This window comes from Vigna angularis, chromosome 8 (genome assembly GCF_016808095.1).
Source record: "Vigna angularis cultivar LongXiaoDou No.4 chromosome 8, ASM1680809v1, whole genome shotgun sequence".
Taxonomy (NCBI): Eukaryota; Viridiplantae; Streptophyta; class Magnoliopsida; order Fabales; family Fabaceae; genus Vigna; species Vigna angularis.
Window position 1 is genome coordinate 32,875,126 of NC_068977.1, and position 27,738 is coordinate 32,902,863.

A 27,738-nucleotide genomic window follows, 5' to 3' on the forward strand; every position below is an offset into this window, starting at 1 on the left:
AAAAAAACAAAAGATCTAAAGATATGCACTCTTTCTGCCTTGTTTGCTAGCGGAGTTTTAACAAATTAAGAAAAATGACATTACTATTAAATTAGCAGTATTTAAAATAATGAAACTTGAAAGAGTGGAATATTTATAATGTTTGTTCCTAAAGTTTGGGTGCAATGGATGAAAAGTAGAAACATAGATCTCAGGATCAGCTTGTGTGAACATAATTGTATCCAAAAATGATTTCGTGGCATAATCAATTGCCATGCTTTTCCGAAAAGTCAGACCAACAAGATCAAACCTTAATTAAGTTATTGATTTTGTCTGCTAGCTGATCTGGTAGCATAATCAAACGCTATTATCAATTCAGGTGAGGCACAGTATATTCTAAGTCACAAAATCACTGGTTGTTAAAATTACATTGATGTTGTTATTAAAAATAAATGAACAAAATAAAGCGACATAGGATTTTCAAAACGTTTTCTAGAAATGTTGTTTTAAAATTGAATATATTGTGTGTTTATTTTGGCTATATGAGTGTTGTCTGGTAGGGAAGGAAACATGAATAAAATGGTATGTTAGGATGTTGAAAGGAGGGAGAAATTGAAGGTAGGGGAAGCACATGGAATATATAATGGTTTTGGGCAGAAAATTGTCACTTTTCCAAAAATATAGTAAACAAATGTCCTTTAGTAGTAAGGACCACAGAACAGTAACAGAAAGAGGAATGAGAAGCAAAGTGATAGGAAGAAGAAACGAAAGTGAACAGTTTCGGTTTTGGCTGTTTCGGTTGTGGAGAGAATGAATATGACTGACTTAGTAAAAAAGTGGAAAAAGAAAAAGACACAAAACTCCATCACTGTACCAACAAAACAAAGCCACCCCATTGATCGATAAAACTTTGAACCGTTGCTTTCATCACTGCAAAAAGACAATGCTAACAGAAGGAAGCAAAAAGGCCTCACTCACACACTCTTTCTCTTCTTCTTCTCTCTCTCTCTTTCCTTTTCTCTTCACCACGTATGCATGCAATTCCCTCTTTCTTTTCCTTCCCTTACTTCCAAAAGTGGGAGCATCTCAATCTCACTTACCTCATTATCTTCATCCACCACCATATATAGACAGTACTACCATTTCATTTTTCACTTCTCTCTCTCTATATATTATCATTTTTATGCTTTATATAATAATAATTATAATAATTGTACAAGTAGTACACATTATTATCAGCTAGCTGTAGCACTTCAATATCTGGCATATCAAAGGTTCACTTCTCCTGCTCAAAAATAGACATGGAATCTGAGAGGCCTAACACTACTATTGAGACCTACGAACACCAACACCAACTACAACAAGAAGACGATGACGAGGAAGAAGAAGAAGAAGAAGAAAACAATGAGATCCTCAAGAGAAGAATCTCCAGCCACCCTCTCTATGGACTGCTGGTTGAAGCTCACCTCGACTGTTTGAAGGTTCCTTCTCTCTTTTCCTTTCAACTCCTTCCTTCTTACTAATTCTGTTTACTGTTTTCAACCTCCACTTTGTGTTTCATCACTGTATGCCATATATCATGCTTGATTTCTCAGAAAAGTAATTGTATCAAACTGTAAGATGTGATTCCAAACGATATGCTTTTTTTTTTCCATTCGAATGTGAGTCAGTGTTTAAGAGGGAACTGTTTTCTCTTGCCCTTTCGAAGGACTCTTTCATCCCTTCTTGGATCATGATAAATGACCAAGGATTATCTTTCGGATCGAGTTCTTTTCTTCCAATATAACATAGTGAATGGAGCAGATTCGTATATATATATCTGCAGGCTGAAGTTCAACTCCGGTTTGGCCAAACTGGTTAATTTTATAATTAAATTGTATCTTAAAAGTTGTGATTATATGAATGATTTAAAGGTCCGATAAAAAGTGGAAAAAGTAAGTTTACTCCCCAAATCCAAACCCAGCAGATTTAAACATTTATCGGTGATAAGTGGGTAGATTATGTGTGAGTCGTTGGTTATGCATGTCTTTTTGTGTGTGTTGGTGGGTGAAGTAGTTCACATAGAAAACCAAAAGCTTGTCCGCATCATTTGAAACGAATACTGACCTTTCTTGAAAGTGAAGTTTTTCTTATCATCAACCGCTTTACCGATTGATAAACAGTGGACCGATTAACTTGTTGCTGCACATTGTGTACAAAAGATATCAGGAAGATCAAAGGATCTTCGTTCTTTTAATTTAAGCACGAACCTTTAAAGATAATGGTTTTAGAACTTTTGTTCAGGTCGGTGACATTTCCAACCTGCAGAGAGAGCTGAAGATAGATCAGATGCAAGCAACAGAGAAGCAAAACTTGGGCATGTTCAGCCAATCTGAGCTCGATCTCTTCATGGTAAGACTAACACAACACACTCTCTCACTTCCTCACCTGTTTGGCTTGGTTTACACAAACATCAATGTATGTATGTATGAATGAATGCTTTTATGGGATATGATGATGAAGTACCGTACGAAAAGTCAGTCAAATATATAACCTAACACATCATGTGGGAACTGAATTATGTTAATTTTGATGGACACTTCATGGTTGCCTAAAGCATGTGCTTCCTGCTTGAAAGATACTACTCTCAGAAATGCTCATAGTTTTTTGTTCCAATTCCATGACTGTGACACTTTTTCCTATCTCTCTCTGTGTTTGTGCTAGCTAGTGTTCAGATGCTATCTTTTCACATTTACTTTAGGCCGCAAAGCTCATTAGAGTATGGTTATTACTCACCGTATAATTGTCATAACCACCACTTATATTTTTCTCATCAAAACTTGTCGTAAAGATTTTATTTTCCTTGAATTCTCCACACCTGTCTATGTTTCGGGCTTAGATTTTATATGTACTTACCTTTACAGTATTAGTTAATAGAAAGAAATGATGAAAAATGGATGAATATAAGATTAAAACCAGTAATTTTTACACAAGATGAAAGTAATGATTAAACTTTTTGAAGGTGTTAGGTCTAATGGTAAAACTTTGAATAGAGAAAATGGTAGGTGAAGGTAGCAGTATCCGAAGAGTGTTGATAATCCAACATATCATAAATGTGGAATGCAATGGTTGCATTAAATAATAGTGAGAAAAGTTCTGGGATGAGTTTGTGAAAAAACTTTATGACACAAGTAGTATCACTTTGTTATACTCCTTTGAATGGACTGCACACCATCTCTTTGAATTGCTCATTTTTAGGAGACATATTAGACCCCACACTTCAACCTACATATACTTCTCCAAACTTTTATCATTCTTCAAACACTTTAGATACAATATATATATACACTTTAGGTAAGCATTGCTCATTACCAACTCTGAGTGTGTAAAATGTTGATGGATGCAGGAAGCATATTGCTTGGCACTTGGGAAGCTTAAAGAAGCAATGGTGGAACCACAACAGAAGTCCATGGCTTTCATAAACAACATGCATTCTCAACTTAGAGAGATCACTAACCCAACTTTGCCTGCACCTTCTTCTGAGCCTGCACCACCTTCTGCTTCTTCTAGTCACTGCAAATTCTCAATAAATTAGCAACAATTTACTTTTTCATGCATGCATCACACTTTTATATTATTATATATTTCCCACCTATATATATAGCTACCTTATTAATTAAGCCTTCCATTATTATCATATCCCTGCTTAATTAAACTCTACCTCACATAAATATATAAACTAACAGTTATTATTATGTATAGATATTATTGAGGTTTATTAGAATCTAGTGTCGGTTTATTTCTTTTTAGATTTTCCATAAAAATATGAATCTAGTTTAGAGATATCAAGGTTCGTCTATACCCGATGAGACATTTACTTTAGTAAAGAATTTTTATTAAAAAAAATTGCAACAATTCAGATCATAACATTAGTATACACGACCATAATGTTGTTTTAACGAGTATCTTAACCAAAGTGTAAATCAATTAAACAACAGTTATTCATTGTTAGAAATTACCATGAAAAATATTGCTGAGTTTTTTTTATCCTTTTTTTTATTATTTTAGTTTATTAATTTATAACTAGGGCTATAAAGAAAACTAATTAATTTACTAATGATATGTCTGGTGATAATTATTATTATTATTTTTTGAAAAATAACAACTTCTTTAAAAATAAAAACAGTTTTTACAAGAACCAAGAGATTATTTCTTCAAATCAGTTATAATTACACCTATACTAAATTATAACCTTGGTAATATTGTCATTTGTTTATCTAGTTCCCAATTATTATAACTCCAAAAGTGTTAATTAGCACTATTTCAAATATTAGTAGTTTTATTATTTAATTAGAAATATTATTGTAATTATTAAAGAATTTAAGATTAAATTAACTAATATTGGAACTATATGTATGTGGGAAATGTACTACATAAAACTTATAATAAAAAAAGGTTTAACGAGATTTATGTTATTGAGACAGAATCGTCTCAAATAGATTTTTGTATTTTTTTTTTATTTTAATTACGTTATTTTTTTTAAAATTGAGTCAATTTTAATCTTATATTAAATTCAACGAACTTTGTATCTAAGATTACTTACTGTGTAATTTTTAATGACAGTTACCTGTAATTTAATTATTTTAAATTTTAAAAAACTATCATCAACCACAGTCGTGCCCTGGTTGCATTTCACTAGTTGTGCTCTTCCATTCATCGTCATTATGAAATTAAGATTTGATCGCAAGAAAGAGAAAGACATAAAGAACTGGTGGAAGAACATAAGTTCGTTCTCCTGGGAACCCTAATTTTTCTTCCGACTTCTTGTACTTTAGGGGTTCTGTAATTTCTGGGGTTTTGTGAAGCAGGGATAGGAAAGTCTCGATCTTTGATCGGTTTTCGTCGATGGAGGGAGAGGCTTGTTCCAAGAGAGAGAATACTTGGAAATAATGCACATTGTATGGGAGCCTTTGAGATTTCCGAGCCAGAAAGACTCCAAGACCTGGAGAAGAACTCCATGGGTTCACGTGGTGTCGATTTTTTTATCTCTTTATTTATAATGATTATTTTAATAATATGAGCAAATAATGATATAGCAATTAATCCAGTGTAAGATAACGGTGATCCAGTGTAAGATAAGGGTGATGCAACTATATAGTTATATAGTTTTAGGGTGATTTTGTTGTGTGTAATATTCTTCTTTTTGGAAAACTTTGATTTCATTAGTTTAGTTATATGACTATTTATATGTAGTACATACTTGTATAACCGTAATATAATATTTGTATCCTAATTTTTTTCTTAATAATTATCATATCTATGATGTTTTGTTTAGTAATTTTACACTGTTAAATGGAAGGTTAGATTACACAATGTAAAAAATAAAAATTAAAGACTATAAACTAATATGTAACGTATTTTTAATATCGTTGACACGTTACCAAGAGAAAGAACCTAATTAAATCAATTTTAAAAAAAATTAAAAATTAATTGAAAAAGAAACAGAAACCTATTTAACCAAAATTGAGACTAAATAACTGATTAAACTTAAAGAAAAATACTAATTAGAATTATCATGTACGTGATCTAGACCAATCCATATTGTGCCTCTGTTGACAATGCAAAAATTCAAAAGCGATTAAAGTAAAAAAAAATGGACTAAAATATTGAGAATAAATTATTTAATGTCTCATGTGTTAATCATAGAAATATTACCTACTCAACATAATTTAATTTAGGTTTAATGTTATCAGAAGTTCTTCTTTTTGTCCAAAATCTTAAATAGATATTTTTTCTTTTTTCAGCGTATTAATTGGGTCCTTTTTATTGTTAATTTGATTCAATTAGAGGTCTGCCGTCAAATTCAGCAAACGGCCGTTTAATAATGGGTAACGTGACATGCTCACTTAAATGTGTAATGACATGTGGCATTAAAATCGATTTTTGTTTTAAAAAAAAATTAAGGAGAGAGGTGATATCAGATGGAGTGAAGGGCAAAGGTGGAAAAATTAAAAAATTTTAGTGAGCATCGCGCTAAGCTACGTCTCCACGTCGTTGACGCTCGTCGAAGAAACAACCCTTTCGGTGACGGTTCCGAGCGCGGAGATGGAGTCGTTGAGGCAGTCTAGCGCGTCACCGATGACGGAACTGCAGACGTTGATCGCCTTCTGCAGATGCGCATCGTGTTCTGCATTGGCACGGAGCTTGGAAGGGAAGTTGGAGAGCTTGGAGAGCTCGTCAATGGCGACGCATAGCGAGAGCTTGAAGAGGAGCTCCGGGTCGGTTGTGTTGGATTCCGGCAACGAGGATATGGTGGAAAAATTAAAAATTTTTAGGGTTGTCACCTTTAATTGGGGGAAAATATTGGGGGAAAGGTTGTTATTAGTACGGTTCGTGTGAAGGGGAAAAATCGCGTTGTATGTTCGATTGCCCATTACATATGCGGTGGTAGAAGGAGAAAACCCTTGATTTTTTGTTCTTCTGTCATTATTATTCTTCTGCTCTTTGCTGCTTACTCACTCTTTCTTCTAATGTCTAGAGTGATTCTTTCTACCATTTTCTTTTCTTGTACGTGGATTTCTGCTAATAGGGTTAGTCGGAAAGGGAAAAGAGGAAAATTTCTTTGGATTTTGAAGTCTCTGGTTTCATGTTTATTTCTAAAGTATAGCTTGTGAGGTTTTTTCTTTTTATGAGTGGAGCAGGTGCAGGATGGGTTTCAACTTATCAAAATTCAAGAATGAGCCTTGCAAATTCAGGGGTTGGAGAAAGATAGGGAAAGTTTTGATCTTTTTGGGTGCAGATAAACAACTTTTGCTGTTACCCATTTAAGTTGAAAGTCTTAATTCACATTAATTGGTGTTTATGATTGATAAAAGCTATTAAAGTGAAAAGATTGATTTTTTGATAACGTCTTAACACTTTGGTTGTTTCTGCAGTTGTTTACTCCAAATTTTTGGCCAATGGAACACAGTTGGAAAAGAAAGTCTCCAAAAAATGAAGACTCACTTGAATGACTTTTCTCTGGATGACCTTAATGAAGATCTCTTAGAGAGGGTGCTTTCATGGCTACCAACTTCCTCCTTCTTCCGCCATACTTCTGTCTGCAAGAGATGGAAGTCAGCTGCTGCTTCTGTGAGTTTCAAGCTTGCCTGCTCACAGAAGCCCTAAAAAGTTTTAATTTTTCCACCTTTGCCCTTCACTCCATCTAGTATCACCTCTCTTCTTAATTTTTTTTAAAACAAAAATCAATTTTAATGCCACATGTCAATACACATTTAAGGGAGCATGCCACCTTACCAATTATTAAACTGCCGTTTGCTGAATTTGACGGCAGACCTCTAATTGAATCAAATTAACAATAAAAAGGACCCAATTGATACGCCGAAAAGAGAAGAGATCTATTTAAGATTTTGGACAAAAAGAAGGACTTCTGGTAACATTAAAACTTTAATTTATCACAACAAGTCCTTTTAATAAAGGTGCGTGTACTGTGAAAATGATGATATTATGGAGTAAAGAGTATAAAATTGATTTTATAAACTTAAACTATAAAATATAGACTTAATTAAATTTGAAATTCTCACAACATTGTATACTTTTAATTGGGCATGTATTAATTTTTTTTTCTATTGAAATTAATGCTATATGTAATGTTTTAATGATTATTTCTCTCTCTAAGAGTAATCAAATCAAAGAATTTTGAACCTAATCACAAATAAGTCTCTTAAAAAGATATGTGTACAAGATAGAGTTTTCTTGGAACCTTTTTTACTATTTGCTTTTATACTTTCGGCTTTGTTGACTCAAACTATTTACATTCTGAAAAAACCCTGAATGTAAATCTTATGCTTAGCTGTTGTAAATTTGTCAATAGAGGTATTAAGTCTTATCTTGACAAATTTAGCAATGATATTGGTTAATGTTTGGAGAAGTTTCATAACAAAGAATATTTAGAATTTATTTGCTTGTGAAATGATACTTGAATTGAATGTTAACATAAAAAGAATTATAGCTTATTAAATTATAGTGAAAAAAAAATTGAAATTAAAAATCTCAACTTTTTTTTTTGTTTTTAAATGGTTCAAAACAAAATTCAAAATCTTCTTCTATTTTACAATTTATTTATTATTTACACTATAAAAGAAAACCAAGCATCTACAAAAAAAATAATAGAAAAAGGAAAACATATAAGACAAACAAGAAGCCGAAAAGCAAAAATAATCAAGTTAAAACATACTCTTCTTACCTTTTTCTTTCTTTATGTTAGAAAAACAACAGAGGAGAAAACAAAACACTATTCTGGTCCTAAGAATAAAAAAAAGGATTTTTCTTTCTTTACCGATAATTTTTTTCTCTATAAGAAATTATCAACGTGCCCCTTTTATAACACAACATAATCAATTTAAAATTATACTCTAAAATATATAATTTGATATATTTCTTGTAAAATATAATATTAAAGAATTACAGTATATCGCTGGAAAAATAAAAGATTAAGATTTAAATTAATAATGATAGTTATATAATTGGTAAAAATGTCATCTTAAATCCAATATTTCTAAGCAAATTGTCTAAAAATGTTATAACAAAAGATAGCAGAATTATGGAATGCAGCATTGTCCTCATGTTAGAGAACATCATAAGGTTGAGTAAGAATAGAAACATCTTCGCACTTTTTCCCCCTAAAATGAAGAGTAATCACTATTTCAAATATTAGTAATTTTATGATTTTGGAGTTTGGAGATGACCAAACATTTAAACAAATGAACTAATTCAATTAAATTACCAAGCTGTTTGAAAGCCAGAAAGGAAAAGAAAAAACTTCTTAAATGTGTAACATTTTTTCATCACATAGACCCTATATATAAGTAGTGACAATATTCATATCCCAAAAGACCAGAAAGAGTTTAAATATTATATTTCTTCAAGTTTCGATAGTTATAATAGTTTATAAATAAGAAATAATACAATCCAAAACTTTAAAGAGAATTCAGTCAAATACTTTAGGTTAAACCAACATAGCTTTATAGATAAATAAATGACAACCATAAATTTTTTTGGTATATTTGGAGACAAGGAAAATCTTTTTCTTGATTTCATTTTAGGGGAAAAAATGCAGATGGCTAAACTCAAAGCTGTTTTAAGTAGACTAGCTTAGGCATAAGAAGTGATCATAAATTAAAATGATTTTCTTTACTAGCAAAAGCAAACTTAATTACATTAAATGAACTTTAAATTTTTATTAATTAATTTAAAATATTCTCATAATTGTTGAAAGATTTATGTTTAACTAATATAGGAACTATATGTGGGAAAATTGTACTTAGATAACACTTATAATAATAATAAAAAATACTAATTAGAATTGTTAAGGACGGATCTAGACTAATCATGTTGTATCTCTGTTAACAATGCAAATATTGGAAGGAAATTAAAGTTAGTTCTTACATGATATGGTGATATATCTCATGAATCACTTGCATGTATCCTTATATATTTAGTTGCGGACATCAACCTATTAGTCGATTGTTTCTGTTTAATAGTTTTATTTGATTGGTTTTCATTTACAGTACAATTATATATATATATATATATATATATATATATATATATATATATATATATATATATATATATATATATATATATATTTATATTTATATTTATATTTATATGTAAGAAGGTTATATACAAAAGATGCAAGCTTATTAGTTGCTCTTTAGCAGTAACATTTTGGCTTATCATTTATCACCCTTATATTTGAGGGATTAAAATAGTTTTTTTTTTAAATAATTAGGATCTAATTTTTAATTTTATATAATAAAAAACCAAAAACATATTTAACTTTACTATTTATATAAATACCATTTATTTCAAGTCATAACTTGGTCTTTGGGAGCCGAATTTTGATCTGATCTCAATTTTATCAAAATACTAGCTTAAGGCAACGACCTTTCCAACGCCGTCGTCCGAAGCGTCTCCTCCTCCTTCCCTCCCTCCCAGCCAACCGCCGCTGCAAAACCCCCGTCGTTGTCGACGCCGACGAGGTTCTCCCCCTCCCTCTCTGTTTCATTTTGTTATCTGTGTGATTTGGGTTCGAATTGATTAACTGTTTCAAGAGAGAGCAGAGCACCTTTCGTTTTGTTTGTTGGGTTCCTATTTGATGGTGGTTTTGGATTTTGGTGCGTTCTGTTTGTCCCTGTAATGGAATGTGAGGTCTCGATTTCTAGGTGCGATTATGTCTAGGTCCGGCAAGAGCTGGTGTTTCTGGTTTGAATGAAGAACATTGGATTCCGATTACTGGTTGTCTGAATCATACTTAGTATGTTTTTAATTGTGGTGGAATGATGTAATATGCTTTATTGTCTTAATTTGATTTCGTTTGAGCTGTGACATTTGTCTACCATTTGCATTTGCTGAAATTTGTTAGGTCTGTTGGGTGATGTGGTTTTGTAATGTGCCTTTCATTTTAAAAAAAAAAGCCGCTCTTACCTGTACATGTATTCTGATGTTATTATTATTATTGTTGCCTTTGAACTTTATTGTTGTTTTGTCTTTGACAAGTTAATTTAATTTACAATTTTTTTTGTGATGCTGAATTTATCACCTGTAAGAAGAGTTTGCTAACTAGATGTGTGGGCACTCTTAATTTTATTTTCAGGTTATGTTTTGATATCCGAAATCTGGGCAGAGTTGATTGCCATTCAGATTGTAACATATAGACAAATAGCGAGAATAGTTTTAGACTCATTTGGGTTTGTGTCCCGATTCCATGAGCATAAGATGGCCAAGACGGTTGACACCAACCTATCTCTCTCAGATTATAAGAACCCAGAAAAACCCAATAAAGGCTCTTCACATTTTCAATGAAGCCAAATCCAGGTACCCCAATTACTGCCACAATGGTCCTGTTTATGCCACCATGATCAACATCCTTGGAACATCAGGGAGGCTGACTGAGATGAGGGATGTGATTGAGCAGATGAGAGAGGATTCATGTGAATGCAAGGATTCTGTTTTTGTGTCTGTTATTAAGACATATGCCAATGCTGGCCAGGTAGATGAAGCAATGTCTCTGTACAAAACAATTCCTCAGTTTAACTGTGTTAATTGGACAGAATCCTTCAACACCATTTTGCAGATAATGGTGAATGAGAACCGGCTTGAAATGGCCCACCATCTCTTTGTTGAGAGCTCTTGTGGTTGGGAAGTGAGGTCTCGGGTTCGAGCATTGAACTTGCTTATGTATGCTCTTTGCCAGAAGAGTCGCTCTGATTTGGCACTGCAGTTATTCCAAGAGATGGATTATCAAAGTTGCTACCCTAATAGGGACAGCTATGCAATTTTGATGAAGGGATTGTGCCAAGACAGGAGGTTACATGAGGCCACCCATTTGTTGTATTCAATGTTTTGGAGGATCTCACAGAAAGGTAATGGTGAGGATATTGTAGTCTATAGAACTCTTTTGGATGCTTTATGTGATGCTGGAAAACTTGAAGAAGCTGTGGAAATTCTAGGTAAAATTTTGAGGAAAGGACTGAAGGCTCCGAAGCGATGTTATAACCATCCTGATCTTGGCCGGTTCTTGGATGGCAAACATATAGAAAGTGCTAAACATGTGATTCATGAAGCTTTAATCAAAGGCTCAATTCCTAGTTTGGCTAGTTATAATGCCATGTCTGTTGATCTGTACACCGAAGGTAAGATAGATGAGGCTGATAAGGTCATCATGGAAATGCAAGACAGAGGCTTTAGACCAACACATTCTATCTTAGAGGCAAAAGTAGCTGCATTGTGCAAGGTTAGTAAGGTGAACGAAGCAATCAAGGTAATTGAGGAAGACATGGTGAAAGTTAATTGTCTACCAACTGCTAGAGTGTACAACATTCTCTTGAAAAGCCTATACAATGTTGGAAATTCTATGACTGTACTCGAGAGCTTGAACAAGATGTCGAACAAGGTAGGTAGTGCAGGTGACAGAGATACTTACGGCATGTTGCTGGAAATGCTTTGTGGTGAGAAAAGGTATGTGGAGGCAAGCCAACTTCTGGAGAAAATGTCAATTAAGTCATACTGGCCCAGTACCAACAGTTACAATTCTGTCATTAAGGGTCTTTGCTCCTTAGGTAGGCAATATGAAGCAGTTATGTGGTTAGAGGACATGATGAGCCAGGGAAAGCTTCCTGAAACTTCTGTCTGGAATTCATTGGCATCTTTATTTTGTAACTCAGAAAAGATTAAAGTGTCTTCTCAGACATTTAGTCGCCTGAGTGGGTTGTGAAATTGTGATTAATAGAATCATGTACCACCAATCTTTTTTTTTTAATTTAAATGCTTCTTTAATAGCTTCAAAGACACCATATTTAGTGTTGATTCAGTTGCTGACTTGACCCTTCGTAACTTGCTCAGTTACCAAGCTTGCATTAACTTTTGACCCAAAAAAACTACAAGCAGGGCATAAGATTGCTTGTGGAATCCCTGTCCTGTTTGCGTGTCCTAGGTTGGATCTTCTAAGTTGCTTTATAGTTTGGCGTTCTTCTCCTACTGATAAGTCCCATATTCTTAAATTTTTTCTTGACTAGTTGCATTGTTTTGGGTAGATTTAAGTTGTTAATTTTTAGTTTTTAGATTAGATTTAGTTTAGGAAGCATTTCAGGTTAGTTTTATAAATTTAGCTTAATTAGGCAATTGTAGTGCAATTTTAGTGTTAGTCTTAGAATTAGTTCTAGAGTAGCCTGGGATTGTGGAATTTTAGTTTAGATATTAGTTTCTTAGTTTGATTACATTTTTAGAAGATAGAATTAAATAGGAATTTAGTTAAAAGATAGTAACCTAGTTTGGTAAATGGATTTAGTAATAATTCATAACTAAGAGTAGACTAGTGTAGCTTAGACTAGATTGCTTAAATAGTCCTGTATAGATTAAAGTTACTTGTATAGTTGTGTTGGGTCATAATTCAGGTTTAGGATAGGAGAATTGTAGGTGCAGTTCTGGTTTTTAGTTCTTAGCAAGATTAACTTAGTGACTTAGCCTAGTCTAGTTTAGGTAGTTTTGAATAGCATGGTAATTCTAACTTGTGTTTTTGTAATTGTAGTGCAGCTAAATGAAATAAGGTCAAGAATGAAATGGTGATCAAAACTAGTCAGCACATACAACTCAGAATTAGCTTGGCAATTATGCAGAGTTGACCAGAGAGTTCACCCAAAGTTGACTTTTTGGAATTGATCTCCAAATGCTATGACAGCTGATGGAAGCCCAAAAGGACATTGATTCACACTTGTGCTGAGTTGTTTTGACGTATAGAAGTGAAAGAAGCTGCTCTAATTAGTCAATTCGTAGAAATGAGCAAATCTTGTGTAGTGAACCAAATAAACCATGGGTTTGAGCTTAAGTAAGATGCTGAATGAAGTCTACACGTGCTGTATAGTTAAAATTGCTAAAATTGATGTTGTGCAGGAGAAGCAAGCTGTTGAGAAGAGCTTAACCAAGGTTGAGAAAGTTGGAACTGCTGACATATTGTGGTAGAAGTTGATTGACCATTTGAAGTCTGCACATGTTGTCAAGATGCTGGAGCTGCTGAGTTATCAACTAATACAAATGTGACCTACAATAGCCAGTAGGAGTCCAAAATACACAACTGAAGATGTTAGAGAATGGAGGGTCTATGAGAGAAGAAAGGAAAAACAGAGGACTTAACTGCGAGACAGTTAAGTGGGTTTGGACTTAACTGCTAGACAGTTAAGTGGGTTCGGGAAAGAGGCCTATATAAGGACCTCTTTGTTGTATCAGGAAAGTAGTTAGACATTTGTTGAATTGTTGACCGGTCTTAGCAACTGGTGAAGGAGGTTAAGCTCCTGGACTACTCTGTATACTAGTTTCTTTCTTGTGAATACACACCCATTATTCATTCCATACTCTGTGGTGTTTGTCTCTGCGAGAGTAAGAGTGCGAGTGTGTTAGAATTCCTACCTGAATCCCTAACAAAGTGGTTCGACCTGCCGGATCTGTGCGGAGGAGAGAGGGTGCTATGGAGGGGAGGATGAACGTTGTTGAGGGGCGATTGGAGCACATCGAGATGGCGGTGGATGGAATGAAAGCGGAATTAGCGGCGAATCGGCAAGAATCTATGGCCATACGCATAAACATTCAGGAACTAATGCGGATGATGGGGGCTCGCGCCAGAACAACTGATGACCATTCTGACGGAAGCCAAGGGTTCGTCAACGATCACGGGGGTGGCCGTCCCCATGATGGTAGAGGAGGAGGAGGCGGGGAGCGTCTTGAAACGCTACCCAATTGGAGAAGAAGGGTGGAATTACCCACCTTTGAAGGAACTGACCCTTTGAACTGGATTAATAGGGTAGAGAAGTTCTTCGCGATCCAAAGAGTGGCGGAAGAAGAGAAGGTCGAGCTGGCGCACATTAGTATGGAGGGGAGCGCCGGGTATTGGTTTAAATTCTGGCAAGATAAGGCGAAGAATCAATCATGGGAGGGGCTGAAGGAAGCGCTGATGATACGATTCGAGAGCCGGCACCGTGGGGGAATTTTTGAGAGGATGGCGGCGATACGGCAAACGGCCACCGTGGAAGAATACGTCAGGGAATTCGAGGCGCTAGCGGGACAGACGAAGGAATTCTCTGATCACCAGCTGTTGGGATATTTTTTGGCGGGATTACGAGAGGAGTTGAGATGTCAGATGAGGCCACACGACCCGCGAGATCTGATGACCGCGATGAAGATCGCGCGTGACGTCGAAGAGGCTCTTAGGGGACTAGGATTGACGGGATGGGTCGGAACCAAGAACCCGTCTCCATGGGGGCGACCTTTTGGCGGAGGAGCGGTGGTGGCTAGGACCGAGCCACAGAGAAGCACTTAGGGACGAACGAGTCCGGCCGAAAGCAGTGGGTCGGTGAGACACGACAGAGCGACGAGGAATTTGACGAGAAGCGGGAATGTCGGCGGAGGGGAGAAAAGGGGAAGAAACACTCGTAACTTACCTTACCTAGAGTTTTTAAAACGCCGGGAGGAAGGCCGGTGCTTTCGCTGTGGGGGACCTTTCAGCCCGGGGGAGAAGAGTTTGCGGGTGGTGTTATTAGCCGAAGACGAAGAAGGTGGTGACGAGGGGATGGAGGTCGAAGTAGAAAACCCATGCATGGAGCTGTCGGCATTTTCGGCGGGGGGACTAACCTAGCCCAAGACGCTGAAACTGAAAGGGCGAGTGGGGGAAAAAGACGTTATCATTTTGGTTGACAGTGGCGCCAGCCACAACTTCGTGAGTAGACGGTTGGTGGAGGAATTGCAGCTGGCGCAGGAGGACACCCCTCCCTACCAGGTGAGTCTGGGAGACGGACGTAAGAAAAGGACCCGTGGATGTTGCCCGAAGGTAGTGGTCGACATGGGGGGAGTTGCGATAGGGGAAAAATTTTACTTGTTCGACCTGGGGGGGTGTCGACATGATCCTAGGCGTGGAGTGGCTGGCCAAGCTGGGGGAAATTACCCTCAACTGGCGGGAGTCCACCATGGCGTTCGAACATGCAGGGAGAAGGGTGGTTGTTAAGGGCGATCCGAAGTTGGACAAAAGGGTGGTCGGACCGGAGAAGTTGTTGAAGTTGAGTGAGGTGGAGGCTTGGGCGATCGTCTGGAGCTTGGAGGGCGAGAAGGAGGTAGAGAGAGAAGAGTTGGCTGAAGAGCCGAACAGGGACTTGGAGAGCATTTTAACACGACATGCAGGGGTATTTCAGGAACCCAAAGGTTTGCCACCTAATAAAAAAGAGAAGCATCGGATTACGTTAAAAGAAGGCACCGACCCCGTAAACGTATGTCCGTATCGTTACCCGCACAACGTCATGAAGGAAGAGATCGAGGGTCGGAAATGCTGCATGCAGGGATTATACGACCGAGTATAAGTCCATATTCAAGTCTGGTCATCCTCGTCAAGAAGAAGGATGGGAGTTGGCAGTTCTGTATCGACTACCGAGCGCTCAACCGCGCCACTGTTCCCAACAAGTTTCTGATTCCAATGATCGAAGAGCTGCTGGACGAGCTCCACGGCGCTTGGTATTTTTCAAAGGTGGATCTCAAGGCTGGGTATCACCAGATTAGGATGAATGAGGATGACGTGCAGAAAACGGCGTTCCGCACTCACTTGGGACATTACGAGTTTCTTGTGATGCCGTTCGGCCTCACAATTGCCCCCTCAACCTTCCAGAGCGCCATGAACGATCTCCTCAGAACATTCCTGCGGAGATTCGTGCTCGTCTTTTTTGACGACATACTTATCTACAGTGCGACTTGGGGTGAGCATTTACAACACGCGGAGCAAGTGTTGAGCTGTTTACAGCAACATCACTGGGTGGCCAATCAGAAGAAGAGTGAGTTCGGGAAGAAGACGATCAGATATTTGGGGCACGTCATATCAGGGGAGGGGGTCCAGATGGATCAGGAGAAGATAGAGGGGGTAATCGCGTGGGAAGAGCCAAAAACGCTAAAGGCGTTGAGGCGATTCTTGGGTCTCACCGGATATTACCGGCGATTCATTCGAGACTATGGGAAGATAGCCAAGCCCCTTACCGAGATGTTGAAAAAGGGGAATTTTGCATGGACGGAGACTGCCAGGGAAGCGATGGGAAGATTGAAAATAGCGGTGACCACAGCACCGGTGTTGGCGTTGCCGGACTTCTCGCAACCCTTCCAGGTAGAATGTGACGCATCGGGCACGGGAATAGGGGCGGTGCTCACCCAGAAAAGGAGACCGATAGCTTACTTCAGCAAAGCATTATCGGAAGTGACCTTGGGCAAGTCGATCTACGAGAAAGAGTTGATGGCGGTGGCCCTAGCAGTGCAACACTGGCGACCGTATTTGTTGGGCCAAAAATTCGTGGTGTATACGGATTAGAGAAGTCTAAAGTTTTTTTTGGAACAGAGGGTGACGACCCAAGCGCAGCAACACTGGATAGCCAAACTGCTCGGCTACGATTTCGACATAGTGTATAAAACGAGAGCCAGCAACCGGGTGGCTGACGCGCTGTCACGAAAAGGCAGCGAGGAGTTGGAGAGCGAGGCTGAGATTGAAGGGGACGACAGGGGTGTTGAATTGATGGGGATAATGAGACCGTATTGGCAAGATTTCCAAGACGTGATGCGAGAAGTGGAGGAAGATGATGACTTGAATAAAATCTGAGAAGGAGTCACCCAAGATCCCAACAAATACCCGACATACACCATTGAAAACGGACGATTGCACTACAAGGGGAGGCTGGTTATTCCGGCAAAGTCTGAGTGGGTACAGAAATTGTTGGCCGAGTTTCATACAACCCCGACGGGGGGCCATTCGGGGGTCTATAGAACTTACCGGAGATTGGCACAGTCGCTGTACTGGGACGGGATGAAGAAATCAGTGACAGAGTATGTCAATCGCTGTTTGGTGTGCCAACAACACAAATACATGACGGCGTCATCGCAGGGCCTGTTGCAACCACTGCCTATTCCACAAGCTATATGGGAGGACGTCAGCATGGACTTTATTGTGCGACTCCCAAAATCCAAAGGCCAGGACGCTATATTGGTGATTGTCGATCGACTGAGTAAATACTGGCACTTCATACCGCTCAGACATCCCTATACTACCCGAACAGTCGCGGAAGTTTTTGTAAGAGAGGTAGTAAAGCTTCACGGGATTCCCAAGACCATAATGAGTGATCGTGACCCCTTATTTCTCAGTGCATTTTGGAGAGAGATGTTTAAGATGCAGGGGACCCATCTCCGGATGAGCACAGCATACCATCCGGAGACGGACGGCCAAACAGAGGTGCTGAATAGGGTGCTGGAGGGATACTTACGATGCTTCTGTTCCGAGCAGCCTAAGACATGGAACGTGGTCCTTCCATGGGCGGAGTACTGGTACAACACCAGTTACCAAGGAGCTGCCAAATGCACGCCGTTTGAAGCGGTGTATGGAAGATCCCTGCCGTCGCTGTCAAGGTTTATTCCGGGAGAAACAATGGTGGAAGTCGTGGCTCAAGAATTACAAACAAGAGATGAAGCGTTGCAGCAGCTGTGATACCATTTGTCGAAGGCGCAATACGCGATGGTGAAGCAAGCAAATCGTAAGAGGAGGCCGGTAACCATTAAGGTAGATGATTGGGTGCTTTTAAAGATAAGGCCCCACCGACAAACCTCTATGTCGGTGAAATTGCATTCGAAGTTAACGGCTAGATACTATGGGCCGTTCAAAGTGCTCCAGAAGATAGGGGAGGTGGCGTTCAGATTAGAATTGCCTGCGACCGCTAGGATTCACCCGGTTTTTCACGTGTCTCAGCTGAAATTGGCGATTGGGACAAAGCAGGTGGAAGCTGAGCTGCCAGCAGATTTGCAAGTCGGGGGATATACGTGCTAGCCAACTAAGGTGTTGAATAGAAGAGTCCAGCAGCAAGAGGGGGAACAACGTGAACAGGTTTTGATCGAATGACAAGATGGAGGGGCAAACAGTGCAACGTGGGAGGATCGGAGTTTGATGCAGGAACAATTCCCCGAGTTTGACCTTGGGGACAAGGTCAGTTTCCAGGGGGGGAGTAATGTTAGAGAATGGAGGGTCTATGAGAGAAGAAAGGGATAACAGAGGACTTAACTGCGAGACAGTTAAGTGGGTTTGGACTTAACTGCTAGACAGTTAAGTGGGTTCGGGAAAGAGGCCTATATAAGGACCTCTTTGTTGTATCAGGAAAGTAGTTAGACATTTGTTGAATTGTTGACCGGTCTTAGCAACTGGTGAAGGAGGTTAAGCTCCTGGACTACTCTGTATACTAGTTTCTTTCTTGTGAATACACACCCATTATTCATCCCATACTCTGTGGTGTTTGTCTCCGTGAGAGTAAGAGTGCGAGTGTGTTAGAATTCCTACCTGAATCCCTAACAGAACAACTGTGTAAACCTGCATTAACCAGTAGCTTAAAGATAAGTGACCCATTGACTAGCTACTTGGGTGACTCGTTGAAGAATTAAGTTATTTAATAGTTAGTTTAGTTTATGATAGTTTAGGATAGATATAATTACCTGTAAAACTTGTCTTGATTGTTACTTTACAGTTTGTAGTATTTTCTAGTTTATGTGAGTAGGTAATTTAGTTTTTGACAGTCTTTTAGCATTTAAAACTTGTCTTGATTGTTACTTTACAGTTTTACTTTCAAATTCTGTGCAATCCTGGTCTTAGCTTAGTTTAGGATGCATTTCTAGGTTCTTATAGGTGAAAATTTGTAGTTCTTTGTAATTGTAGTAATTAGCCTAGTTTCTAGCATTCTTTCATCGTTTAGAACTTGCTTAGAAGTTAAGTTTTTTGTTTAGGTAGCTTAGGTATTAATTTTTAGTCCTTGTAGCATGGTGATTAGCATTGGAGTGAGTTTTAAGTGAAATTCAAAGTCTTTAGTCAGATTTTGTAGTTTTTGTTATTTTTGAATTGTGACTTGGTTTTCATTTTTCTTTTATGATTCAAAAGTTATTTACATAGTTTCTTTACAATTCCAAATAGTAGTTTAAGGCAATATTCAGTTTTAGCATTTTTAGCATTTTTAGCCTACTAATATCTTGGTTATCCGTGTACTTACAGTTTTCTTTTGTTTGATGATATTTGCAATAACTTTGGTTGGAACATAAGATATTTTCTATTAACAAGGATTGATTCCACAAATCAAAACTGTCTACTTAAATGTAATTATCTTTCTTCATTATTTTGGCTTTTGCAAATGTGATAGTGACGCTGGTTAGGGTTCATTACTGTTTTAGTGAAGCTTTTATGACAAATTGACAATTGTTCTAGCAGATTGATAGAGCAATTTTGGAATCAAGGGATGTTGTTTTCTTGCTAGCAATGACACATCATTTTCTTGCTAGAGCAATTATTGTGTTATTTACTGTTCTTTAACATTTTGTTTTCAATTAAGGGTATGCAGTATATACTTTTTAATTTTATTTTTAATCAGAGAATTCATTAGCGAGTTAAATAGAAAACTATACAAACAAAAACCATCATCATCTTGTTTGTTCCAATTGAAATTTTGATCTGACACTACCTATTAGAATTTTAGTTGAATGTGTAAAACATCATAAACTTTTATTCCATTCCGTGCTCCAACAACATATTCGTTTATTTTATAACTAAATGACTTGAAGTATGTATAAACCTGCAAAACAGTAATCCATGACACTAAACAAAAACCAAACTATATAAAACTGTAATAAGTACACATTCCCCGCAGCAGCTTATTTAATAAAACTGCAATAAGTCGACCTGTCGATCATTTCAAATTCAAGTTATAAACAATATAAAATCAAAATCAAAATTAACAACATCTAATTAAAAAAACAAAAAAAAAATTCTAAATGTCTAATATTTAGATGAGTCATGTCCATGTTAGTATTAATTTTGGTGACTTTGTGATTGGTCTTATTGAGATAAGGAACACGTATGACTGTTGCACCTGCCACCAAATCTACTCTACTGTAATGACAAATTCAGAAGTAAGTAAAATAATTGCAAAAGGAATTAGTGTTGCACACCTCACATAGCATGGCACTTCAAAATTACATGGGTTCAATTTTAGCCGGAGCATTACTCTTTTATTATTTTTCTTCCTAAATTATATAACACTAATTAGCTACTTATATGTCAAATAAAAATTTAAATAATTACTATAAATTATCCTTATCATTATTGTAACATAATGTTTACACTTTAAACTACGAAAAGCTCTTTAGATGCATGACATGAATATTATTATTCTTTAATAGTATTAGAAACTCCAAATAGTGATTAAAACCATTGCAGAAATAAAAGTTTAAAATAAATTGTAGAGACTCAAACAAAAATTCACGCAGTTCATAAAAGCTAAAAGATGATTTTAAATTTTATAGAATAAAAAATATATAAAAGTTAAAGTACAAAATTCACAAATTTTATAAAATAAAAACACAGTAAAGAACAATAAAATTTCAGAAAAAAAATGAACTTATTTATCAGCTGTGACTTTTAATAATTCACATATACTAAAAACATGAGAAAAAACTATCTGAAGATAGGTCTTGGAAGAACTTTGGGACGGAGACATTTGAATATGTTACTATCTGCATTCTGTAATGTATAATGCTGTCAGATATAGAGGTGTCAATTTGATCCATGACCCCGGAGCTAGCTCTAACCCACTCTTGAAAAAGCCCCTCAAATGGGGGTCAAAAAAAAGCCCCAACCCCCAAAGTCCCCTCTCAAGGGGGTTAGGATCAGGGTTAAGGTGGGTTTAGCCCACTAAAATGTTTTTGGAAACTAAACTTCAACATTCTTAATAGTAACTATTAAAAGTACTAAATTTTATATTCATGTAATTAATTTCTTATTTCAAATTATTAAATAAAACTAATTAATTATAGTATAATAGAATATTTAATACTCAAAATAACCACTTTTTTAAATAATTAAAAACAATTGCAAACCACACACTTAATTTTATACAACTAAATAGTATTACAAATTTATTTTACTGAAATATTATAAAAATGCTTTATTTTGTTGTCAATTTTAATAAAATTATGTCTTATATTGCAGACACCAATTATTAGAAAATTGTATATAATTAGTAATATCAAAATAACCACAAAGAGAGATAATAACATATTAATTTGATTTAATATTTGCACTACTTTTACAATTCTTAAAAAGAATCACTGTTTTGTTTTCTCGACTTCTAAAATATCACTCAATCTGTTTTTAATTATTTAAAATTAAAAATAATTCAAAAATTTATTATCTAAAATTTTTGGATCAAAAATAGTATTAATATTTTATGTGTAAATTAAACTTATGTTTTATTTTGTTTTTTTCTCTCTGATAATCTTTTCTCAAAATCACCATAAGATATATTATAAAAAGAAAGTTAATTTCTTAAAAATTTATAAAAAATGAAAATTTTAAATAGACCTAAAGTACTAAAGAATGACAAATGTTATAGTGTTTCAATTCTTTAACTAACACATTATATAATTTATTTTTAACTTTCAGTTAGAACACATAACATAAATGTATGTTTATGTTTATGACATTTAAAATGTAAACATTTTGAGTGAGTAGTACGACGAGATTGAATTCTATGGGCGAATACAACTTTAGTCTGCACAAGGTTTATGAGTGTTTTCTTTTTATTTATTATTTTTGTTATGAACATGATTTGTTGAGTATAAAATGAAAAAGAAAATCATTTATATTTAATTTCTTTTTCAATAACTTTCTAAGAAAATAAAGAAGCCTCATTTTTTTTAAATTAAGAGTTTCAATTAGAGAAAATCTTCTCTTAAATTTCAATTAGGATAATTTTAGATAAAAAGTTAATTTCTTACTTATAACTTAAAAAAAAGTGAAATTAAATATTTAAATTTCAAATTTATAAAATGATCCTTTAATTATATACTTAAAGAATCTAACTCAATAAATATTGTCATTTTGCTTTTGTTTCTTGATTTTAGAACTCTCCTCTTATAAAAATTTTAATTTATTTTCTATAGTAACTATTTTTGTAACAAATTAGGAGTTAATTATATTTTTTCTTGTATTCAAAATGAACATTTTTTCTAAAAAAAGGTCCATGGGCTAGCCCTGGCCCACTGGGCTTTTGAAGATATTTTGGTCCCGTGGGCTTTTTCTACGAGGAGCTTTTTAGCTCTGTGAATTTTTCTGACTCCAATCCACATGGATTAGGACCAAACCATGTAAGGAGGGCCAAATTGACAGGTCTAGTCAGATAGTTTATCCATCTCAAGCTAAAACTGTAAATCACAGTAAAGTTTCGACTAACAGTAGCTACAATTTCAACATGACAAAAAACATAGTTTATACCACATATCCACGTTTAGCGGTAGATGACTAGAATTATTGACTTTTTAACAGTTAATACACAGTTGCAAAAATGTTTTTGTACATGCAGATGTGGATTAAACAACCATTAGACACACCCTAAAAAGTTACTGGGTTGAACATGAAAGTGTTACATAACCATTTATAGATCCAAAAGCAAATTTACAGAGATTGAATCCTGTCATTTGTATTGTAGTATTATTTTGTTTCCAATGTCAGATCAGAAGTTGCAAACAGTAGCTTGTTATTTATCTTAGTTGAGGTCATTTGTACTACTTGGTATTTCCCGGAGAACCAATATACGAAGATATTAATTTAAAGGATACATGTAAAGGAAAACTTGTACCACCAATCTTTTTTTAATTTAAATGCTTCTTTAATAGCTCCAAAGACACCATATTGATTGTTGATTCAATTGCATTTAGCTTGTGGAATCCCTGTCCTGTTTGCATGTCCTAGATAGGATCTACCAAGTTGGTTTTTTTACTTGTATAGGAAAATCTCATTCAGAAATTATGAAAATGGGCCGATTTTTTTAAAATTAAGAGAATATGTAAGTCGTGTAGAGATTGCACTACTTCAAATAAAAAAAATTGTTTATCTTAAGTCGACTTCTAATATGATATTACTAGAAAGTGAAAGTCGTTAGTAGTAAACTTCTGCATGCTGTAATTAATTATGATAAATAGGTAATCGTTTATCTTATTTTGAAATCGTTGGAAGACAAGGCGAGTAATTTTCGTCAATTATCATATCTATGTAATCGATTACAATAAAAATTGTTTTTATCTCTTAACAGCTTTAACATAAAGTAATAAATTATCTATTCATCGTAATTAATTACAACACATTTTCACTTTCCAGTACTCTCATATCAGAAATCGATTAAAAATACATAATTTCTTCATTTGAAGTCGTGTATGTTAACACTGCTATGTGTTTGAGAAAAAGTAACAGGGAGGAATGTAGAGTACGAAACACTGGAAGTAGAGAAAACGAGTATCAACTTTTCTCATTAACAACAACGTATATATGTATAACATATAACAGAGAATAGAATGAACAAACTGTCATCTGATAGTTAAAGTCGTTACAGTTTAGTTTTATTCACAACACACCCCTCTAAAACTAAACTCTCCAGGGATTTAACTCCAAGAGAATCCCTCAACTTCTCAAACCTGTTCTGCCTTAAAGCTTTGGTGAAAATGTCTGCAACCTGTTCTTCTGTGGAACAGTACACCAATTCCAACTTCCTTTTACTAACTTGATCTCTTAGGTAGTGAAACTTGGTCTCTATGTGCTTGCTTTTGCCATGAGAGACTGGGTTTCTAGATAGGCTGATATATAGCTGATCTGTTATCCACCATTAGCTGTATTGGCTTGTTGTGCTCAATTTTCAGTTCACATAGAATTGCTTCTAGCCATGCGCATTGGCAGGAAGTCTCTGTAGAGGCTATATATTTCGCTTCACAAGACGAAAGTGCAACAACATTATGCTTCTTTGAACACCAAGATATTGATGCTCCCATACACTTAAACAAGTAACCATAAGTGCTCTTCCTATCCACCTGATCGCCACTCCAATCTGAATCACACCAAGCTTCCAAAATTCCACCTATGCTGTGAAACTTCTTGGGAAAGAGAAGACCGTAATCTGTTGTTCCCTTCAAGTATCGCAGAATGTGCTTGGATGCAGGAAGATGAGTCTGCCTAGGATCATGCATGAATCTACTAACTAAACCAACTCCAAAACTGATGTCAAGCCTGATGTTACAGATATATCTAAGAGATCCTACAATTTGTTTGAACAAGGTTGCATCCACCTTACTTTCTTCTTCCTGGTTAGACAACTTCAAATTCACCATGACTGGAGTTGACGTGCAATTACAGTCTTTCATATTAAATCTCCTCAGGATCTCGTTAACATACCTTCTTTGATGAAGGAAAAGTCCATCTAATGTCTGTCATCTCAAACTCTTCTTTCATTTTCAACTTGAATTCTTCAATTGCCTCTGTAGAACTTCCAGTAACCAGCAAGTCATCTACGTACAAGCACACCAACAAAGCACCCCTGTTGTCCAACAAGTTTCATGTAGACTCCAAATTCAACCGTGCATTTTTGGAAGCCCAGTATGATTAGCAACGCGTCTATATGCTTAAACACCCATTTGACCTCTATGGCCTATTTGTGTCGAGGCAGCTCCACCATTTCCCATGTTTTGTTCTTCTCAATTGCTCTCAACTCCTCTATCATAGCTTCTTTCCATTCTTCTATATCAATGGCTTGCTTCCACGTGAGTGTTTCAGCATCGGCTAAGAAGGCAAAATGGACAAGATCCCCTGAATATGCAATTTCATTATCTATGAACACCTCATGACTTGCAAGTTGAAGGAAATCTAGCTCTTTGCGGTCTTCTATTATTGATTTTTGTATCAGCAACAACATGATCAACATTATTTGGCTTCTTTTCATCCAACCAGCTAGACACAACCTCATCTGGTTTCAAACCTGCTTCTGCTCTCACCCAATCCAATATAACAGCTTCATCTACTAACCCGTCTCGGATGATCACAACTTGCTTCTTTTCCGAATCATACAACCTGTAAGCACCTGTCGGATGGTAGCCTACTAGGATGAAAGTCTCACTCCTGTCATCTAGCTTCTTCCTTCTTTCATATGGGACGTGCTTGTAGCAAACCGATCCAAAGATCCTCAAATGATGCACATCGGGTTTGTTTCCCGACCAAGCCTCTTCTTGGGTACAATCTTGCAAAGCTTTAGTCGGACTCCTGTTCAACAAATAAGCTGCAGTGAAAACCGCTTCTCCCCATAGATAATGAGGTAGTTTCCTTCCCTTGATCATGGACCTAGTCATATCCAAGAGCGTTGTTTCTTCTCTCTCCTAACTCGTTGTGTTGGGGTGTGTAAGGAGCTATAACTTCATGCACAATTCCTTTGTCATCACAAAATCTACCCATTTCACCAGAGTTAAATTCACCTCCACCATCAGTCTTGAAGATTCTGATTTGCAGGCCGGATTGCCTCTCCACCATAGAGCAAAATTTCACAAAGTAAGTATATACTTCTTTCTTTTCTTTTAACAGATAAACCCAAATTTTTCTAGACCATTCATCTACAAAAATTAAAAAGTATCTGTTACCTCCGAGGGATGACACGTCAAAAGGACCGCACACGTCTGAATGCACAACATCCAACATTTGTTTTGCTCTCTTGGGGGCGAATCTTTTAAACTTCTTCCTGGCTTGTTTCCCAATTGCACAACCTTCACAAACCTTGTTCGGTGCAATGATTAGAGGAACTCCCTTCACCAGTCCTTTGCTTTTCAACTGACCCAAGCTTTTAAAATTCAAATGTCCGAATCTATAATGCCATAACCATCCTTCATCCTCAGTGTTGACAGCAGCAAAACACTGAATGTTGATGGCATTTAGATTCACCTTGAACGTTCGGTTTCTGGTAAGATGAGCCTTGATCACTAGACATTGTCTTTCATCAAACACTTCTATGTGCCTTTGCTGCATCGACATTGTATAGCCTTTCTCAAGTAGATGTCCTAAGCTAAGCAAGTTACTCTTCATTGACAGTACATACAACACATTGTTTACGTATGCGGATTTGCCATCTCTGCGTGTGATCAGGACCTTGCCTGCACCTTCTACCATGATCACACTATTATCTGCAAATCTTACACTACTCTTTACACTCGTATCTAGATCGATCAGCCAATCTTTCTTACCCGTCATGTGATTGGAACACCATGTGTCCAAGTACCAACACATTTCATCTTCTGCATGGCTTATCTCATTGGAAAGCAACACGTGGTCTGAAGCTTTTTCACACCTGTCCAGTGCATAGTTCCCATTTTCACTTGATAGCAACGACCGTTCGGTTTCTTTATTAACTCTCGTTCGGTTGAACGACAGCAGCCGTCCGGTTTCCTCATCGACTCCTATTTGGTCTGAAGACAATAGTCGTCCGGTTCCTTTATCAACATCCGTTTGATTGTCAACATCCGTTTGTTTGTCAACACCCGTTCGTTTGTCAACACCCGTTCGTTTGTCAACACCCGTTTGTTTGTTAACACCTGTTCGGTATTTAGACAACAGTCGTTCATTTTCTTCATTGACACCCGTTCGGTTAAAAGACAACAACCGTTCGGTTGTGCTCATTAAAAGAACATGATCATACTCTGAATCACATGCGTCTCTAGCAAGATTCGCCGCCTCATCATTCTTGATCTTCTTCGCGGCTTCATTGTGCCAGCATTCTGACGAGTAATGCCCATATTTGCTGAAGGTATAGCACTAAATGTTCTTTTTATCAAAGTTCTTTCTTCCTCTTCCTCTCGACTGTCTTCCACCTCTCTTGTTTCCTCCTTTATGCTCGTGTCCATTTTCTTCGACAAACTGATCATAATCATTTGTATTTCTGCCTCCCGATCATCCCCCTTGTGATCGGCCTCTAGCTCTTCCAGCTCCACGACCCTTGTAGCTTTGATTATTTCTGGCTTGCAAGGCTTGATTTGTGCCTTGAACAAGCACCTTTTCGGCATTTCTCCTTTCAACCAACCTCTGCTCATGCGCCTTCAGAGAATTCTGTAATTCCTCGACTCTCATATTCTCAAGATCTTTACATTCTTCTATGGCCACAACTATATGGTCATACTCCGGGGTTAACGTTCTGAGTATTTTCTCCACAATTTTCTTATCTTTCACGACCTTGTCACAGGCTCTCATGGCGCTCACCACTACTTGGATCCTTCCAATGTACTCAACGACTGATTCTTGCACTCCCATGCCTAGGAGTTCATACTGTCTCTAAAGAGATTGCAATCTGATCTTCTTGACTTTTCCAGAATTGTCATATC

The 27,738-nt window shown here is 36.6% G+C and overlaps 3 protein-coding genes across 5 annotated transcripts; 2 read left to right on the top strand and 1 right to left on the bottom strand.

The window, feature by feature from the left end:
- Positions 1 to 1,034: 1,034 nt before the first annotated feature.
- LOC108318736 (homeobox protein knotted-1-like 1) lies at positions 1,035 to 3,679 on the top strand. 2 transcript variants are annotated; one of them, XM_052867415.1, is made up of 3 exons: positions 1,035 to 1,460; positions 2,287 to 2,370; positions 3,365 to 3,679. In XM_052867415.1, the coding sequence occupies exons 1-3, from the start codon at positions 1,281 to 1,283 to the stop codon at positions 3,551 to 3,553; spliced, it is 453 nt and encodes a 150-aa protein (XP_052723375.1). In that variant the 5' UTR covers positions 1,035 to 1,280; the 3' UTR covers positions 3,554 to 3,679. The 2 variants fall into 2 exon arrangements, with proteins under 2 accessions (XP_052723375.1, XP_017411738.1); XM_017556249.2 differs by having other exon boundaries at positions 1,047 to 1,460; positions 2,263 to 2,370.
- A 6,149-nt stretch (positions 3,680 to 9,828) lies between these two features.
- Positions 9,829 to 13,390, top strand: LOC128193475 (pentatricopeptide repeat-containing protein At1g05600-like). 2 transcript variants are annotated; one of them, XM_052866872.1, is made up of 3 exons: positions 9,829 to 10,004; positions 10,619 to 11,982; positions 13,052 to 13,390. In XM_052866872.1, the coding sequence occupies exons 2-3, from the start codon at positions 10,730 to 10,732 to the stop codon at positions 13,062 to 13,064; spliced, it is 1,266 nt and encodes a 421-aa protein (XP_052722832.1). In that variant the 5' UTR covers positions 9,829 to 10,004; positions 10,619 to 10,729; the 3' UTR covers positions 13,065 to 13,390. The 2 variants fall into 2 exon arrangements, with proteins under 2 accessions (XP_052722832.1, XP_052722831.1); XM_052866871.1 differs by lacking the exon at positions 13,052 to 13,390 and having other exon boundaries at positions 9,830 to 10,004; positions 10,619 to 12,310.
- Positions 13,391 to 27,310: 13,920 nt separating this feature from the next.
- LOC108344017 (uncharacterized) lies at positions 27,311 to 27,667 on the bottom strand. The gene has a single exon (XM_017582479.1). It carries the CDS (start codon positions 27,665 to 27,667, stop codon positions 27,311 to 27,313), a length of 357 nt encoding a protein of 118 aa, XP_017437968.1.
- Between the last annotated feature and the right edge of the window lie 71 nt (positions 27,668 to 27,738).